The sequence below is a fragment of the Pestalotiopsis fici genome, assembly GCF_000516985.1.
Source record: "Pestalotiopsis fici W106-1 unplaced genomic scaffold PFICI_Scf_1, whole genome shotgun sequence".
Taxonomy (NCBI): domain Eukaryota; kingdom Fungi; phylum Ascomycota; class Sordariomycetes; order Amphisphaeriales; family Sporocadaceae; genus Pestalotiopsis; species Pestalotiopsis fici.
Window position 1 is genome coordinate 1,194,692 of NW_006917091.1, and position 16,761 is coordinate 1,211,452.

The 16,761-nt window shown below is 49.6% G+C and overlaps 6 protein-coding genes across 6 annotated transcripts; 3 read left to right on the forward strand and 3 right to left on the reverse strand.

Moving 5' to 3' along the window:
* Positions 1–1,168: 1,168 nt before the first annotated feature.
* On the forward strand, positions 1,169–2,463 carry PFICI_00378 (uncharacterized protein; the record flags this gene model as incomplete). The annotated part of the gene is made up of 3 exons (XM_007828959.1): positions 1,169–1,267; positions 1,399–2,038; positions 2,105–2,463. The coding sequence occupies 3 exons, from the start codon at positions 1,169–1,171 to the stop codon at positions 2,461–2,463; spliced, it is 1,098 nt and encodes a 365-aa protein (XP_007827150.1).
* A 427-nt stretch (positions 2,464–2,890) lies between these two features.
* PFICI_00379 (uncharacterized protein) lies at positions 2,891–5,124 on the reverse strand (the record flags this gene model as incomplete). The annotated part of the gene is made up of 11 exons (XM_007828960.1): positions 2,891–3,036; positions 3,094–3,162; positions 3,219–3,278; positions 3,339–3,420; positions 3,473–3,731; positions 3,786–3,888; positions 3,941–4,455; positions 4,570–4,633; positions 4,684–4,763; positions 4,829–5,007; positions 5,062–5,124. 11 exons carry the CDS (start codon positions 5,122–5,124, stop codon positions 2,891–2,893), a joined length of 1,620 nt encoding a protein of 539 aa, XP_007827151.1.
* A 656-nt stretch (positions 5,125–5,780) lies between these two features.
* PFICI_00380 (uncharacterized protein) lies at positions 5,781–7,412 on the forward strand (the record flags this gene model as incomplete). Its single annotated transcript, XM_007828961.1, has 10 exons — positions 5,781–5,925; positions 5,983–6,082; positions 6,137–6,179; positions 6,250–6,525; positions 6,573–6,666; positions 6,721–6,744; positions 6,795–6,917; positions 6,973–6,993; positions 7,043–7,344; positions 7,395–7,412. 10 exons carry the CDS (start codon positions 5,781–5,783, stop codon positions 7,410–7,412), a joined length of 1,146 nt encoding a protein of 381 aa, XP_007827152.1.
* A 744-nt stretch (positions 7,413–8,156) lies between these two features.
* PFICI_00381 (uncharacterized protein) lies at positions 8,157–9,739 on the forward strand (the record flags this gene model as incomplete). The annotated part of the gene is made up of 2 exons (XM_007828962.1): positions 8,157–8,849; positions 8,900–9,739. The coding sequence occupies 2 exons, from the start codon at positions 8,157–8,159 to the stop codon at positions 9,737–9,739; spliced, it is 1,533 nt and encodes a 510-aa protein (XP_007827153.1).
* Positions 9,740–9,891: 152 nt separating this feature from the next.
* Positions 9,892–10,584, reverse strand: PFICI_00382 (uncharacterized protein; the record flags this gene model as incomplete). The annotated part of the gene is made up of 2 exons (XM_007828963.1): positions 9,892–10,359; positions 10,408–10,584. The coding sequence occupies 2 exons, from the start codon at positions 10,582–10,584 to the stop codon at positions 9,892–9,894; spliced, it is 645 nt and encodes a 214-aa protein (XP_007827154.1).
* Positions 10,585–11,176: 592 nt separating this feature from the next.
* On the reverse strand, positions 11,177–15,183 carry PFICI_00383 (uncharacterized protein; the record flags this gene model as incomplete). The annotated part of the gene is made up of 2 exons (XM_007828964.1): positions 11,177–13,516; positions 13,576–15,183. 2 exons carry the CDS (start codon positions 15,181–15,183, stop codon positions 11,177–11,179), a joined length of 3,948 nt encoding a protein of 1,315 aa, XP_007827155.1.
* Between the last annotated feature and the right edge of the window lie 1,578 nt (positions 15,184–16,761).

Consider the following 16,761-nt stretch of genomic DNA (forward strand, 5'->3'; position numbering starts at 1 on the left):
CCAGTACAGACCGCGCTGGCCGGCTGCATGATACCTTAACGTACTGCCAGAACGTTGAATCGCATAATAGACCCAAACCTTTTCCTAGCCAATCAAATGTCCCGCTTCATGCTCCGTGGTTGTGTATCCACAAAGCCGCGTGCCAGTGGGTTGGCATTTGAAGCGGAACAAAGGGAGAAGGCAAATGGCAGATACAAGCATAATATCTACGTAAAAGGAGAACAAGTCAACTTGGGCATCGTCCTACAGTCGCGCCAAGATACCTGTCACTTATAGTCTCAATAGCTCAGAGAACTTATACTGCCGTGTACCTTACAATTTGGTATTAATAGGAAACTGGAGAGGTTGAAATTCTGAGGTCCGCAGGTATAAGCTGGGTGCGGGGTATAGAATCGTTAGCTACCCCGCGGTGCCGCGGGGCAATCGGCCACCTCGCCAGTGCGGCAACCGCCGGCAGAATACCTAAATTAATAAGTGGAATAATCAACTAGGTTAGGGCCGGTGAGTGGGTCGTAAAAAAGTGGAATAATCCGGCCGGCCGGGTCGGTGGATTACAAAATACGGATGCAAAGTATAATACGGAGTATAATACGGGGTGCATATGCGTGAGTAGGGATGAAAGACGGAGCGCATCGTATACTACCCATGTGACGAGGATATAGTAGTATGCAGAAATATCATGATTCTTGGTAATAAAAAAGTTATTATAATCTTATGAAAACGATGGGTGAGGCTTCTCATCTGAATGGAATAATCAACCGCCGCCGCGCATGGCATAATCAAGAGCTCTTTCCCCTGCCGCAGGAAAAAAGACGCTACGGTTGCCATTTTGTCTAAGCTCTAAATTATTATAGCTCGGCCCGTTCGCCAATTGTGCTGGTTTTCGAATCAGTTAATAGAAAGCACCTAGCTAAGCTTGGACGCATTCGCCAAGGCCTCGAACATTGAAACTTGGTTTGCCGGTCGCCAATATTTCTGCTAGTTTTCGACGAGCGTCTCAATTACGCTTGTACTGATTCGCCAATATTTTCGATTCATTTTCAAATTCTTATCAGCCTCGCACAAGATCGTTGATCTTTTTGCGAGGTTCTAAAGGCCTCCGCCGTAGTCTCGACTGAGTTTGATTAAATTCGCATTCTCATCGACCGCCAGAGATCATTCGCCCACCATGAATCGAGATCCTCGTTGGTATCCCGGACCCGACGATTTCATCGAGATCGACATTAACGGCGATCCGGTTCGTCCCTTGGTCTCGACGGCACCTCTGGTAAGAAACCGTTTATTGTTACCGGCTTGGCTTTCGTGCCACAAGTTTCTTTGTTCTCTTATTTCTTCTTTTCATCTTGTGTTTTCTTCTCGAGACTTCATACTCACATAGTTTTCTTCCTTCCTTCGCAGACCGGAGACCAAGACGTTGCCTCGTTGGACAAGGCTAAGCTAGTCAAGCAACGCCGTATCGAAGAGAATGCCAACAACAAAGAGCACGTGGTATCTGGAGAGAGTGCCAAGAACGAGGCTAGGCCAGTCAAGCAACGCCGTATCGAAGAGAATGCCAACAACAAAGAGCACGTGGCATCCGAAGAGAGTGCCAAGAAGAAAAAGCATGTAGCTTTTGAAGAGAGTGCCAAGGACGGAGAGCATGAAGACGTTGAAGAGAGCCAGCTTACCGATCTCACTCTGGATGGTCTCGTCCTAGACGAGCCCGATCAGAGTTCGCTGAGCGATGCTGCTCTAAACCAGGAGCAGCAGCAGCAGCCGTCGACCCCGGTTCCTCGTGCTCGGGCGAGCAGGGCGGGCATTCGACGATCCAAGAAGACATGCACAGTGGAAGGCTGCGACAAAGACGGCTCTGAGCGCCACATGGCGACTCATACCATGGAGTGTAGAGTTGCCGGTTGTGCCAAGAGGGGCGAACCCTTTGAAAGCAGCCGCAAGCTTGGCGAACACCTCGTCAAGGAACACAATCAAGGCGATACGGAGATTTGCCACTGGCCCCAGTGTTCGAATGCTGGAAGTCGTACTTCCAGCAACCATGTTCGTGAGTATTAGGCTTTGTTGTCCTTTGTTCTTCTTCTTGAGTCATCTCGTTGATTTGCCATTGTAGTTCATTTGCGGTTGCATAACCACAGGCTTCCCGCAGAGGTTCCTCAAGAATCTAATGCCGGGGACACCTCTCAGGCATCTCACACCGGCGAGGACAACCCTCAGAAGGTTGACTCTCAGAATGTTGACTCTCAGAATGTTGACTCTCAGAATGTTGACTCTCAGAATGTTCACTCTCAGGAGACGGACTCTCAGGAGGCGGACTCTAATGACCCTCAAGTCAATGATGAAGATCCCATGGATACTGATTCTCCCGATGCCGAAATCGTCGTTGACAACGACAGAGCCTCCGACTCGGACTATGACCAAAAGAGAAACGAGAGCCAGAGCGAGGACGATGAGGATATGGTGGACATCTGAGACAGGTCTTCTACGTCGTCGCTCAAAGATCACGCTCATCTACCAAGGGCACAAGGCACATAAATAGAAGTGCAAGGAGCGGCAAGGCATTGTTTTAGGGTATTGGCAAAGGCAATTGGTTTGCTCTTCGTGTTTTCTGGTGCCAAACGCAACTTTAGCGACACCAAATTGCGTTGATTTCTTCAGAACCCGATTCGAGTATGGTCTGGTCACACAAGGGTTGAGAGGTACACGGAATGATTTACTAGAGCAATGGTTTCTCTTTCGCCACTAAAGCAGACTGAAAACAGTCTCATTAGTGCATAGCTATGTTTGTTTCTGCTGATACACTTTTCGGGCCCAGAATGTATGTCAAGGCTCTACCAAAGCCAGTCCATGAACCTAGTTCTAGTCAGCAAATAGGTCTAGTAATTGACTGATTCAAAAATCACCTCTCGTATCTGGAGCTCGGCTTTACGTAATTGAGCGACCTCTCGTGTGCTTCCACTTCAGCTAATCCAGTTTGGAAATCCATGTTCTCGGGCTTTATAAAGGGTGCTCGCTTGACAATCTTCCACGAGACATAAATTGCAACTATGACCCGTCAGTATCAACGTCGGAATAGAAGAGGTCAGGCTAAGAACAACATACTAAAGAAAACAATGGTAAAATATGCACTGAAGAAGCCAGAAAAGCTCCAGTGCCCGTCGATGAATACTCCTACGCAACGTCAGCGCATTTCACCCAGTAGGAAACTTGGCAGCAATCCGACTGACCGTAACCATTGGTGAGAAGAATCAAGGTAACCCAAAAGATTGCAAAATAGTTGGAGTAGGCTATCCCTCAAATGGTCAGTACCACGATAGTATACCTCAAGAACACCTGGTTTGACTGACGAGTGAGTCTGCTCCTGAAAGGCAGCACCGACACGTCAATTCCTTGCACCTTTAAGCCCTGGTGGAATCTCAAATTGGCAACCTAGAGTATGGGGTCAGTGATAATGTAGCAGAAGGTTGACAGTCCCCCTCACCATCATGAGAATGTATGCAATCATAATGGCCGTGGAGCCTAAGTTGATGAACCAGTTCAACACAACTGCCGATGCAGTGTTGCATGTCATAAAGGCCAGAGACGACACGGCGATTGAGAGTATTAGAGCAGGCAAGGGAACGCCGCTCTTGGTGGTCTTGGCAAGGATCCTGGGTGCTCGCCCATTCTTTGCAAGGCCGAAGACGGTTCGAGAGGCTTGGAACAAGAGGCAGTTGGTACAGCTCCATGCAGAGGTGATTCTGGTTCCCTTTGTAAGTGACTATGCAGACGTGGACTGGACCATATCTACTTACACAAGTGCATTGCACAGATCAGGTAGGAATGGAATGTCCAGTCTGTTCATGGCAATAATGAAAGGTGACTTGGCTACTCCGTTGCCACTAGCAATCGCAGTCACTAGAGTTCTGTCAGTCGAGAAGATAACAACATTGAATTTGGTGTAGCCTACACATGACTGGATCATTATATGGAACCAGCAAGCCAACTGCGAAAACAGAAAGAATAAAGAAGAATATGAGGCGGTAAATGACACGCCTGACTGCTTTGGGAATGTTCCTTCGAGGGTTGACAGCCTCGGGGGCGCAGTTGGCAATAAAGTCTGGTCCTCCAATGGCGAATGCGGCAGTGTTGAAGACACCCCATATGGCCAGAAAGCGGCCCGCGTTTCCGCCCACGTACTGTGTGTTGAAGGCGCCGGGGTCGTACCAGTATCGAAAGCCGATGCGATCATGTTGAGGGTTGCCCCCAACGACGACGATAAAGGCGAACAACAGGAATCCTATGACTAGGAACACCTTGAATATGGAGGCACAGAACTCGACTTCTCCGAAGTATTTGACGGCAAGGCAGTTGAGCACAAAGACGACGGACAAGGTGCAAGCAACCCATACACCGGGGTTAATGTCTGGAAACCAATAGGACCAAAGCCCAGTCAGTGCTGTACAATCGGCTGCGACAAAGATCCTGTATGGTGTGATTAATACGGTCGAGCGTATGTAAGAATGGCGGTACAATCTTACATCCTGGCCGTGGAGTGTTAGTGGAAATGTCCCATGGTAAGTTCGACGTATAACTTACATGCTGTATGCATAGACCCATCCCATGGCCACACTTGAACTTTCGTCGATAAATCGACCAATATCTATTCTTCCATCAGTATTGCAAATGGCTTCATATGCGGGCCAGCCTTACGCGTGACGAAGGAACCGGGGACCGGAAGAAAAGCAGACATTTCCCCCATGGCGTGCGCGACACAAAGAAGCAAAATGCACCTGTGCGATGACAAGGCCCTTGTCAGTATCTACCCTTTTCTTTCTCAGAGCTTTGGATCACTTACCAAACGGAATAACCAATGAGCAAGCCTGCCGGGCCGGCGCTGTTCAAGACGCTGGAAGTACCGACGAATAAACCCGTGCCAATGACTCCAGAAATGGCCAGGAGTTGAATATGGTGCGATTTCAGGCCCCGGCGGATACCGTATGGGTTGTCGGAGTCCGTCGTCGACTCATAAGACACCTACATATTGGTCAGTCCATACATTGACGCGGTCACCGGAGTAGAACCACGTACCCCATCGTGCACACTCATCCCGTCCGGTACGGCGGCCACATGCTGTTTCTCGTCGGCTCCCATGTCTTTGGTAGTTGGTATGTAGCGTGATGTATCGTGCTATACACGCCCCGCTGTTTCTTCCAAAAGTAAACGATACCGCACCACATCTTATACTTTATTTCCTGCTTCCCATTTCCCATCAACCTTTCCAGATCGACCATTATGGTCTTGTAGATTACGAGTCGGTCGGCGACATGGCCAATCCAAATCCAGCCTAGACTTGGAGCGATGAAGGCGCGCTTATCAGCAGGCCCCATAGATTGCTATACCGACGTTGTGGGTCTTTACTGTATTGTGAGCCACGGGTACGTGCCGAAAGCGAGGGGCGGGGTCATGTAAGGCGCGCTTATCGTCGATTAGAATGGTGAGTTGCAGATGCCTTTCACCATTCTAGTCGATTTCTAACGTAGTGCCATCATTGTTGCCAGGGATTGTTGCATTGCCGGCAGGTAATTGTACAGCCGCCTACATCTCTAGTGGAGATCCTTTGCGTGGGGTTGAGTCGTCTCGAAAAGGCGCGCTTATCATTTGTCCAGAGGAGGGAGTGCTGGATCTTTGGTGAGAAATGAATGATGTCTTGGTTCCAAAACTTATAATATCATCCAGTATGTTTAGACAACTTCTTTGTACGCCGACGCAAAGGATGCCATACGCCCAATCTGCCGGTTTCGCCAATCATGTCTTTCTTCTATGTGGGAAAGTTTCCCGTTGACCAGGATCAACTCTATCTCCCGTTCGCCTTGTTGCTCGCCACACTTGCTGCCTTGGCGTTGCTCAAACAACTTAAGGCAAATGCAATTATCGATAAACCCCCCGTTGCTGGTGAGTAACACCTCATTCGACTGCGTCTACATATGCAAGTACTGACAAGATGTTGAGTATCATGGCAATACCCGGAGCCAGAACCAGACTTGAATTTCGACCTGGAGAAAACCGAGCCTCCTCGATTTCGCGCGTTCCGATACCACTATAAACGCCAGTAAGAGAATCGTGCCGTGACGCTGAGGACTGAGCGCTGACAGCCTGGTTCTAGTATTGTCGATGTGCGGAAACTGGATAAGGACTCGTGGGTCATGGTAAGTGCATTTGGATCACCACTACTTGCATCGTCCCAAGTAACGGCAAATGCTTACAGTCAGACACCAGTTGGACAACGAATGGCCCATGTATCACCGGATAAAAGTCCAACGACTAGCCGATCGAGGCAACAAGATTGTGCAGACCATGCCGCAGGCTCGTGAAGCTGCCTGGGAACTGTGCCAAGACTTGTGCGAGTTTCTTGCCAGGAGATATCCCCAGGTCTACAACATTCGACGATCAGAGAAAGACTACCTTGGCTGGTATGGCTTGGGATCGGTGGTCAGCGTGGGAATGCCATCGCTTGGTGCTTTCTACGACCTCACGAAAGAGGATCCGCTGACAGTACGTTACCAACTCCGAAGAAGCATGGGTATACTAAGATTTTAAAGGTGGCAGGATTGATACAGCCAGCCGACCTCAACATCTTAATGATGGGTGAAGATGGGCAATATCACCTAGTTGCAATGATGCTCGGTATTGGAGGTATATGACCCTCGAAAGGCTTTTGCAAGTTGAGAAACTGACAAGAACGTCTAGGTGGCCAGAGAATCAAGGATAAATGTTAGGCGCATCGGAGCACGCCAAGTGAATGGTCGCTGACTTGAGTATAGTGGGTAACTCACTTGCAGACCTCCATTTCAGTGGCCATGTCCCTCATTACGCAGATCAACTGCAAAGACCGCTTGATCGTTTTCTTGCCAAGCTACAAGTGGAAGCGCCTTTCCATCGAAACAGTGAGTGCAATATCTCGTGTCGACCTTGAAGCTCGCAACTGTTGACAGAGTTTAGCCACTGGTATAAGTACACATGGTGAGCGCCAAAGTTGTTCCATGTATCGTTACTTGACTGACGTGCGTAGACGCGTTCCACTGGCCGACAGTGACGATGGGACCCGAGGACGACTGGGATCCAGAGATCCAAGGACCCGGCGTCGGTACTCCAAGCTACGGCACATGGAAGCCTCAAGGTCCCATTAGCGACATCTCCCAACTATGGTTTCGCCAAGAGCGCCAGGTCCTCCGACGGCTGCCCAAGTCGCGAGCAATAGTCTGGTGTGTACACACATATGTCGAGCCGATGGACGTGGTGGCTCGTGAACCAGGCATTCCAGGTCGGCTGGCGTCTCTCGTGAGAAGCTGGGATCCCATCATGGCCAAGTATGTCCGACCCATTTTCTCTCCTTCTTGGCGACTGGCTAACTGCGATACCAGACACAAGGGTCGGCATAATTATGAACATGTTCTGCTCCCATATTTGGATAATCTGCACAAAGAACAAGTGACAAATGGTGAATGTGAAGAAGGAGAGCTACCAAGCAAGTTTCCCTGGTAGTTGTCAAACGAGGTAGAAAGTAGGTAATCTGCTCGACGAAGAGACCGATACTTTCCCGTTGGCTTCCAGAACAGTAGCGTAGCTCAATTTTGGCTAGAGAGATGCAAAAGTTGGCACTGGCGATCTACAATGCGAACAGATAGCATGATGGAATGAATGACCGACCGTTTGTATGCATTTATCCTGCGAGGTGAAAAGATTCGATTTGCATGATTTCTTTGGTATTTTGAAAAATGAAAAAAAAAAAAAAAAAGTTTTTAATGACGACAAATGAAAATGCATTATGTAAATTGCACAGTACACGCATGTACACTTTGTCGGCCACTCGGCGTACCTGAAGCGTCTTTTCAGTGATTGAGACGCTGATCTGCCAGCGCTTGGTCCGCTAGCCCTCGACCAATGATAAGCACCCACTTGATAAGCCCACTGTTGTTGGTCACTACCAGCTCACTGTAAACTCCTGACTCTTGCTGATTGATTTGAACACAAAAGAATTGGGATGAAGTCGCCTTTTGTCGCCGAAAAGCCATGAAAATGTCCCAGGTCCTGCATCAGGTACCTAATGCCGCCCTGAACGCACTCCAAGAAGATACGAAGCCCTGTGTCGGACAGCTGAGATCCTAGGTGGCTCTTATCTTGAGATGGCTGGAGCTTCTTTCCCGGCCGCCGCTCCCAAGCCGTTGCGGGGGACTACTGGTGCCCAGAGGCAAAAGACGGTGACGGGCTGCATAGGATGCAGACTTCGGCGCAAGAAATGTGACGAGACCAGACCACAATGCTTGGGATGCGGGCGCAATGGCCTCTTGTGTGTCTTTCCCGAAGCCGGCAACGAGGAGCATGCGCGACTTCTGAGGCGGACGAACTGCACTCGCAAACAGCCAGTATATGAGACAGGAAAGCATCAAGTGGACCCGAACATTTCCCACTCTTCGACCCGCCTAGAAGATCTATCGAGCCCACGAATGCTCGGCATAGAGCAATGCATGGTTCCTGGAAATCATCATTTGAGGCAGCCGGCCTCTCAGCGATTACTGCACCACTACATCAATCGCACGAGTAAAGCCATGGCTACGTGTCGTGACGTAGAATCCCCCTTTCTCACGGAACTGATCCCCGTGGCCATGGCCAACGACGAGCTGGTCTTGAATGCCATACTGGCTTGCAGTGGCATCCACCTTGCTGCCCTTTCGGGGTCCGTCGTCGATGCCACAACCTGGGTGCACTACGGTCAAGCAGTTCAAAATCAAAAGTTTGCTCTTACGCAACTGGTCCAGGGAAGCAGTAGACCCCTTGTTTCGGCTACAATTACTGCCATTCTGCTGTGCATCGCAGAGGTAGGTACGCCTCAACAAGGCATGTCAATCAATACTGACAAATTGAAAAGACTTTCCTAGCCGGAGCTGGTAAGCAAGCAATGAATCATCTCAAGGCAGCACAGGCCATGATGCGACAGGTCCTGGACCTTCCAAAGGAGATGCTCGATAAAGGAGTAAGGACATTCTTGGTAGAACGTGTCAGTTACATGATCACGCTCGCCCACGTAAGCTTGGGTAGTACCCATGACCAGTCAATCTTGAATGACACTGCAGTACTATTCTCGAGCATACACTCCATGCCATTAATCCAAGGGAGCTCGAGCTCTGGTTGTGTACATGACCTCTTTTGGTTGATACCACAAGTCTCGGCTATTGCTCATCGAGCATCAAACGAAATCCGATCAGTGGCACAGTTCACTCCAGAGATCATCGCCGAGTACCAAAGCCTTCTGTGTTCGGTCTCGTCCTGGGAACCAAAATCCGGCGACGAAATCTATAATTCATGTGGTAGAGTTTATCAACAGGCTCTGCTCGTATACTTGGCTTCCGTATTTGACGCCGAGTCACTGTCACACCCAGCCTCCAAAAGTGCGTACTCTTCCATGATCCACAAGGCTTTCGAGTGCATCGAAGGATTACTGGACTTGTCGACCCTCAATGCGACGCGTATCACCACTACACTGTGCTGGCCTCTGGCCATATTCGGAGCCTGTGCCCGAACTCGGGTTCACCAAACTTTCATTGATACAAAGCTTGCTACGATAGCAGAAGCGTATGCATCGCAAAGTGTCAGGGACACTAGAGACTTGCTTCAGAGGCTCTGGAGCTCTAACAATCCAAGGACTTACAGCCCATTGGAATTGGAGCAACTCATGCAAGAGGACGATGTTACGATATTGTTTCTTTAATGGGAGACATGCAATAACCGAGAATGGAAAGTCTCCAGCGATAGCTACGTGGGACTGCTTCGGAAGTCGGCCTATAAACACAGCATCAACGCCCCCCGATGAAAGTCCCGCTTCAAACCCCCGAGTGAGCCACAAACGATCGCCCCTTGGGCTCAGTCAAGGCTAAAGTAAAGTGCAACAGAAGAATAGAGTTCGTGCCAGCGATCATCGCTCGGCGGGTGAGCAGCTCCCAGCATACCCTGGATGTCGCGGCTATTTGCAAGAGAGAAAACAGCGCCGCCATACCAGTGCATCGAACTCTCATAGATATTGTGCACAGATTGGAGGGCCGCTTTCGCTTCGTTTGGTGAAGCGTGATCACCTAACCAAATTATGACGGACAGAGCCTTTTCGTAAATGTCCTTCATCCTGGATACTTGCTCAGCTCGCTCACCGCGGTCTGACTGATTGATACAGACGGCGTCGACCCCAATGCGAACAATTTTTGACTGGTCGCGCCCGGTGTGCAGATGCGGAAGCATACTCTGAAAACTTTCCAGGGCCTTGGCAGTGTTGAGAGGAACCATAAGCTCCCTTCCGTCAATTCTGATGGGAGTTTTCTGCAACTCGTCGCCCCACACCTATTGGAGGTGAGATATGTTCCACAAGTGAGCGTGTACTTGACTTACATCTGAGTCCGCATAGTATTCCAGAGTCTTCTGTAATCCATACCGAGGCAATATTGTTGTTTCCAGTTCATAGTTTATCGCTCGATCTGCATTGCTGTCGTCGCTTGGTTTGACGCGAAGGAGACGGATCTCCGCGACTTCGGCGCCCAGTGTCCCGTACTGGAAAGTGTCCGCCATTAGATGCACCAGAGTGGACAACACCTAGTAGACAAGCCTACCACACAAGCTCATATTGAGTTGAAGTCATACAGGCGGAAGATGATGGAACGTCTCGGTAATTGCCTTCTTCACATGGATCAATGATTGAACATTGTACTTGCGTACACTGCTTCGTACATAGTAACACATCACTTTGTGGGGGGTAAAAGAAGCCTGGATATTATTGAGACAATGCGACACGGGTAAGAAAACACACTGCATGCCCAATGCAGCGGCATCGGGTGCGCGTCTGCATCGATATCGCTGGATTGCATAAATCTCCGCCTTGCAGCCAAGGGAGCATACAGTATCGAGATCTTGCATAAAGCAATCAGATGATAGTGTTACCTTGAGACTTCCGTGAATGATGATGTGATGTCAACCAGCGGGTCCGCAGTGGTGTACTTTTCATACCTGTGCCAAGCATTTCCCACACAGTTGGAATGTATTCGATTCTGTTCTTCTATTGTCGTTCATGATTTGGACATCTTGTATGAGTAACGCGGTGAGCATTAATGATACCAAGACTAGCTACAAAACCCAGAGTCCCAACGCCACGTCACTCATGCAATTACACTTCCGTTTCAATGCCAGTATCCTTTTCCGAATGAGAAAACACCTTTTCCAAACTGCCCTTAACTCGGCTCATCTTTCCTCCAAGGTGATCAATTTCGCGGGCAGCGCGCCACTGCATGATGCCCCTGTGCTTGCGATGTAATTGTTTGTGGTGGTCCTTGTAGTCTCGCAGCTGGTTTCTAATGCCTCGTGAGCCGTCGTCCGCATCATTGTGACCAGGAGCCAGTACAGAGGTGGCGGTGTCGATCGTTCCTTCAATCGGGTTACGGAGAATATTCTTGGCCTTTTTCAAACCGCTGAGAGAAACCGTTGATGAAGATCGCGAATGACCCTCGTCTTCATCGGAAGATGACTCGGACGAGGAGTCATTGGTGTGGACCTTGAGCTTCTTCTTGGCCTGGCTATCATTGTCCGAATCCGAGTCAGAGTCACCGCCATCCGAATCATCAAAGTCGCCTTCACCCTGTAGGCTCTCGTCTGTGACCGTGTCCAAGCACTCCATGACTTGGCGCATATCTCCATTCTTGGCTTTAGCGGCGTAACCCTTGTGGAATCCGGATAGGCCACGCCAGAACTTGAGCGGAACTTCAATTTCACCCAGTGGTTGCTCGTTTTCCTCGAGACCTTGGTAACCGTAACATGATGAAGCTCTCCTCAAGTTCTTCTTTCCACCCTTCCACACCTTCAATGTGCGGACCTCGTCTTCCTCATCAACTAGTTCCTGGAGCCAGAGCACGGCAAAAGCCGGTGTCTTGTCGGGGCCAACGCTGGATGAACGGAATTCGATCACCAGTGGTGATGCATATCTCTTGCGAACGGCAAGGAAGGAGCTTTCATTCTCGTCCCTGCCTTTAGGTTTCCAGAAGTTGCCCGCAGCTTCATATTTATGCTTGCCCATGTTGGTTCTGGCCTTGAGTCTGTTGTTGCAGATGTCTTCCGAGAGCCCCGATTTCGCCTTGATCGCACCTCTGATTTCCAGGGTTCCATAGTCCCACCCGAGAAGATTTCGTGGCAGCTTCGCCTCCACGCTACGCCAAACCATGCTGATCCGAGCTCGGCCGTATCCAATACCTCCGACAAGCGGATAATTCTCCATCACTTGGCTTCTCTCCTTGAAGATCTTTGCAATGGGCAGATATACCATGCCAATGAGCGGATCGTCTTCACGTTCTCGGGCATCCCGAACGCTGACAATGACTTCAGTAGTTCGCCAGTCACGGATGAACCGTTCTGTTCCTGCGTTGAAGAATGGCTTTGAGTTCTTTGGCTTGGTGCGCGTTTTGTAGATCTTCTTATGGTTGAGAATGACGGTGCAGTAGCTGTCGGGCATGTCGTCATGATGTTCTGATTCTTCCTCCTCATTATCCTCCTTCCCTTTGCCAGTGTTGTCCTTCCTTCTCAGCTTGGAGATTTCAAGTCCAGTGATGTTGTGAATTTGGACACTGAGAATTCCTGAGGGAAAGTCGTCCGATGGTGGCGCTGAGATGATCATGGCATCCTCCAACTCCCTGTAGTCTTGAGCGTTTTGTTGGTGCAGCTCGTCGTCGTCGGGAGCTTTTCCTGCCTCCCTCAACTTGTGAGCTGAAAGTTCCGAGACGTGCTTCTTGAGCTGCTCTTTTGACCTGATATTCTCATCTACCGTCTGTTTCTCGAGCTGGTATTGCTGAATCCTGGTCTTGGAGAAATAACCGACACTCCAAGTCAAAGAACCTGCCATTTTCTCATCCGGGTCTTGCCCTGTGAAGCGATCTTCACGTTTCTGAACTTGGTTGTGGGATTCTGGATTATTGATGAGAGACTTCAAGTCCAACTCGACTCGACCAAGATCATCATCTGCAGTGTACTTGTCAGAGTCCCACAATTGCACGCGTAGTTTCTCCTCGGCATTCAATTCCTCAGGTGAGACCAGTATCGTAGAATATTCGTGCCAGTCTGGATTCTGTGAATTCATGATGACTCGGGTAGAAGCCACTGGTTTGCCAAACTTTCCCCAGGAAACTGTGACATAGGCGTCACTTGCTCCCTGCATAGGTCCAATACCTCCATCGCCTTGCTTGAAACCGCTAGCTTTCTTGATGAAAACCAAAACAACGCCGCGACTGATGGTGTCCTTCTTGAAGTCATCTCCGACCAACATGTCCTTGAGATTCAAGGTCAAACTCTTGGGTGCCACGTATTCTGCCAGTGCAGCATCAATCGCGGACTGAACGAACGAAGATATCAATGGCACATCCATGAGGTTGAGACTGTGTTTCGACAGGGGTACGCAAGATAACGAAGCCTTGGGCTGTCCCAGGAATGTCAAGGTGCAGAGACTGATGAACGGTGGATCGGGCTGTGAGTATGTCAGTATTTATAGCTACACGTATCGTTTTGGGTTGGTGCTGAACTTACCGTAAGCTGCAACCTTAGACGCATAACTCCAACTATTCCGCGCAGCTCGACCCAGACCGGAACCGCCACACCTCCAGGAAGATAGAACTTTAGATACATGTGTGCGCTCTTGGCCTTGGATGCGATTGACTTTCCAGAAGACCGAGCTCGGTATGAGAATGCCAATTCCAAGTTGATGAAGTCACCCTCCTCTGCCTCCATTCCTTCGCGGATGGCAACCTCTTCTTGCTCCTGTTGCTTGGTCTCATCGTGGCCGCCATCATTCTTATCATTGTTGGGTTTATCGTCGTTGTCATCCTCCTGTTCATTCTGGGGGTCTGTTCGGTCGCTTTGTGACTTTTTGTTCGGATTCTCCAGCTTTCCGTCCGAGTCGACTGTCTTACCAGCAGCACCAGTCGGTAGCCATCGAACGCCCAGTATCCGAATGGATTCGTTGCCCTGACCCATGTCGTCGACGCTTACCATTTTGATGACTTTGGGCAATGAGGCCTGCATGACGTCCTCGATCATGTCAATCAGGGAGGAAAACAGATCTGGATTCACCAGTGGCCAAATGGAAGCAAAGAGGCGATTTAGCCATTGCACAGATTCTGGGAGCTCCGTATCCGAATCGAGTGCTTCCTCCTCTTGAACTCGAGCGGCATCCCAAGTCTCATCCTCAAATGCCTCTTCGACTTTCTTGTTAACCCAATGACCCATTCCAATGGCTGTTCCGCCGGCCACAGCCACAAAGCCCAGAAAGCGGAGCACCGTGGAGAATTGGGGATACAGACGACCATTCAGCGCCGGAAGCATGAACATCAGGGCGCCGAAGCCTCCAGTGATTGCAAGGCCCCAATATACGGCCTTTTGATAGATGTTGGCTAGTTCTTTGCGCAAGCTCTCGAAGTCAGGGCTTGGAAAGAGTCTCTGCGAACCATTGAATCCTCTTTGGAGATAGGCTTGCTCCCGATCGAGATCCTCGTCCGACTTGGAGGCGTTTTGCGGCCCAGTCGCGGTAGCATGAGTTGTGCCAGGCTCTGCGATATTCTCCGGTGTTGATTTGAGGTCCTTGTCTGTTTGATCGTGAATGATGATGGGCAAATGAGTGACTGGATCGGTAACCTCGCGCCCTCCTCCGTGGCGTTTGGCCTTTTTCATGGCTTTCCGCTTCTCCTTGGGATCGATGGTGCTGGCAGCCACTTCAGTCCCAGTCTTTTCTTGGTTATTGCCGTCATCTTTCCTTGAAGGCTTCTGCGGCGATTCCGGAGATGATTGCCCCGGTTCCTGTGCCTGATATTCGGGCTGGCCGGATTGCCGAGCAAAGTCTCGGCTATCCTGGTCTGGTGGCGTAGCATAGTTCCGGTTGGTGGATGGATAGGTCTGGTGGTGTGACTTTGGGGTGTCTTCGTCCTTGAAAATAGCTTTCACGGAATTGTATGCACGCCGTGGCCTCGAGTCATCAGCAGGTTCATGCTGTGCTGCCTCCTCCTGCTCGGTTCTGTTGTCGAGCTCCTTTCGATGTTCCCGATAGCCCTGAACAGTGGGAATGGGGTGTCTTCCGGAGTGAGGGCCGATGTAGTTTCTCCGGACGGCATCCTCTTCCATGTCATTGTGATCAGGCGGCATCTTTGCGGATGGTGTAAAAAGGCCAGCTTAGAAAATTCACAGCAATCAGATGGGCGAATGGTGTCGTGTCGACCAGGAAGCGACTAGGGATATTACATGCGGTTTCGTTGTTTTTCATCCAAGGAGACTACTGGGATGAAGAGGAAAAAAGGTCCCTGGTCAAGTAATACCTCGAGACATGTCTTTGACTGCACAGTTATTTACATATGTAGGATCAGAGATTGGAGCTTGGTAGGTCTTGACTCTCTCTCTTTCGTGTGCTGTCCGGAGCTTTTCGAAGCGTGTCGCTCTTGTCTTTAGGCGGCTCGACCCCACAATTGGCCGGGTTATGATGCAGGTTGCGAAGCCAAAAACCGGTCTGCTTGGTGCCGCGAGAGCCGTCTTTGCCCTATCACACGGCCGGGACGAGTGGAGAGCTGGCGATTGAATGGGATCGTATTACGGGAGTAATGCTAATTGATGCAAGGCACCGCTGGCTTTGGCTGCCCGCTTTGCTGTGAGCAGAGGTCTGGACACAATGAGGTCATCGGTAGTTCTGAAACGGCAGCTTCCAAGGGCCTGTCATTCAACTTGTTACCCCTGCTTGCCCTGCCATTTAGTGTACAATCCACTGCCGGGTTGCCGAACAGGCCATTTAGTGACAAAAGCTAGGCCATGTCCAGTGCCTTTCTGCCTTGTTGTAACTCGTACCTTAAATGGATTGAGCCCTGCCACGACTTCCAAATGTGGACCTCTTGCATCGAAATCGATAGAAAAACATCAACTTTGATCAACAAATTATCTCGCCAGTTGGACGGCTCATTTGTATTATCATTACGTCTTAATTCTGTAAGCGGACTGATTCTACTTCTATACATACTTAGTTCGTTTGGCTGGAGGGGAGCTTGCTAGCATAAACCACACATCTCACACATTTGGCACGGTCCAACACCAATAACGTCATGCTAACAAAATACGTTGAGCTCGCCAGGGATTGACTTTTTTTTTTTTACCACTGGCTTGGCCGACATTGTTAAAGTGAAAAACTCCCGACCCCCCACATTCCCCGCAATGTTTCCATGCCACATGCCAAGTGTCGCGGTTAGGATAAAATGAAGTTTGTCTTGCTATTTGTAGACCAAGAAGACTTACACGATTATCAAACTTCATACCAGCTCTCTGCCGTTGCAATTCTGCTCACAATACTTATGACTGATGCTCTCGCTCTGGACTCGATGACTGCTAAGTAACTTTGTAATGCATGTTCCCTGCAACGTTTACTGCAGTGCAACCAAGACACATGCAGTTTCTGAGATGTTCTAGAATTGGAGCATCTTCAGTAAGCTAGCATTGACCATCTTCCAGCCACTTTGAACCATCAAGAGTATACTACTTTCATTTTTCATGCCAACCCAGACAACTACGCCTCATCTGGTCCAGCAAGACCACAAGGCATACGACGACGAAAGTTTAAACAAAAAGCAAGCCGTGAAATTTATAAGTAAAACGCTATCATGAAGCAGCACGTCCTTGGTTGACCAAGGTCTAAGATAGCGATTCAAATGCGGTGGATTCGACACTTCTTTATCGTATATACTA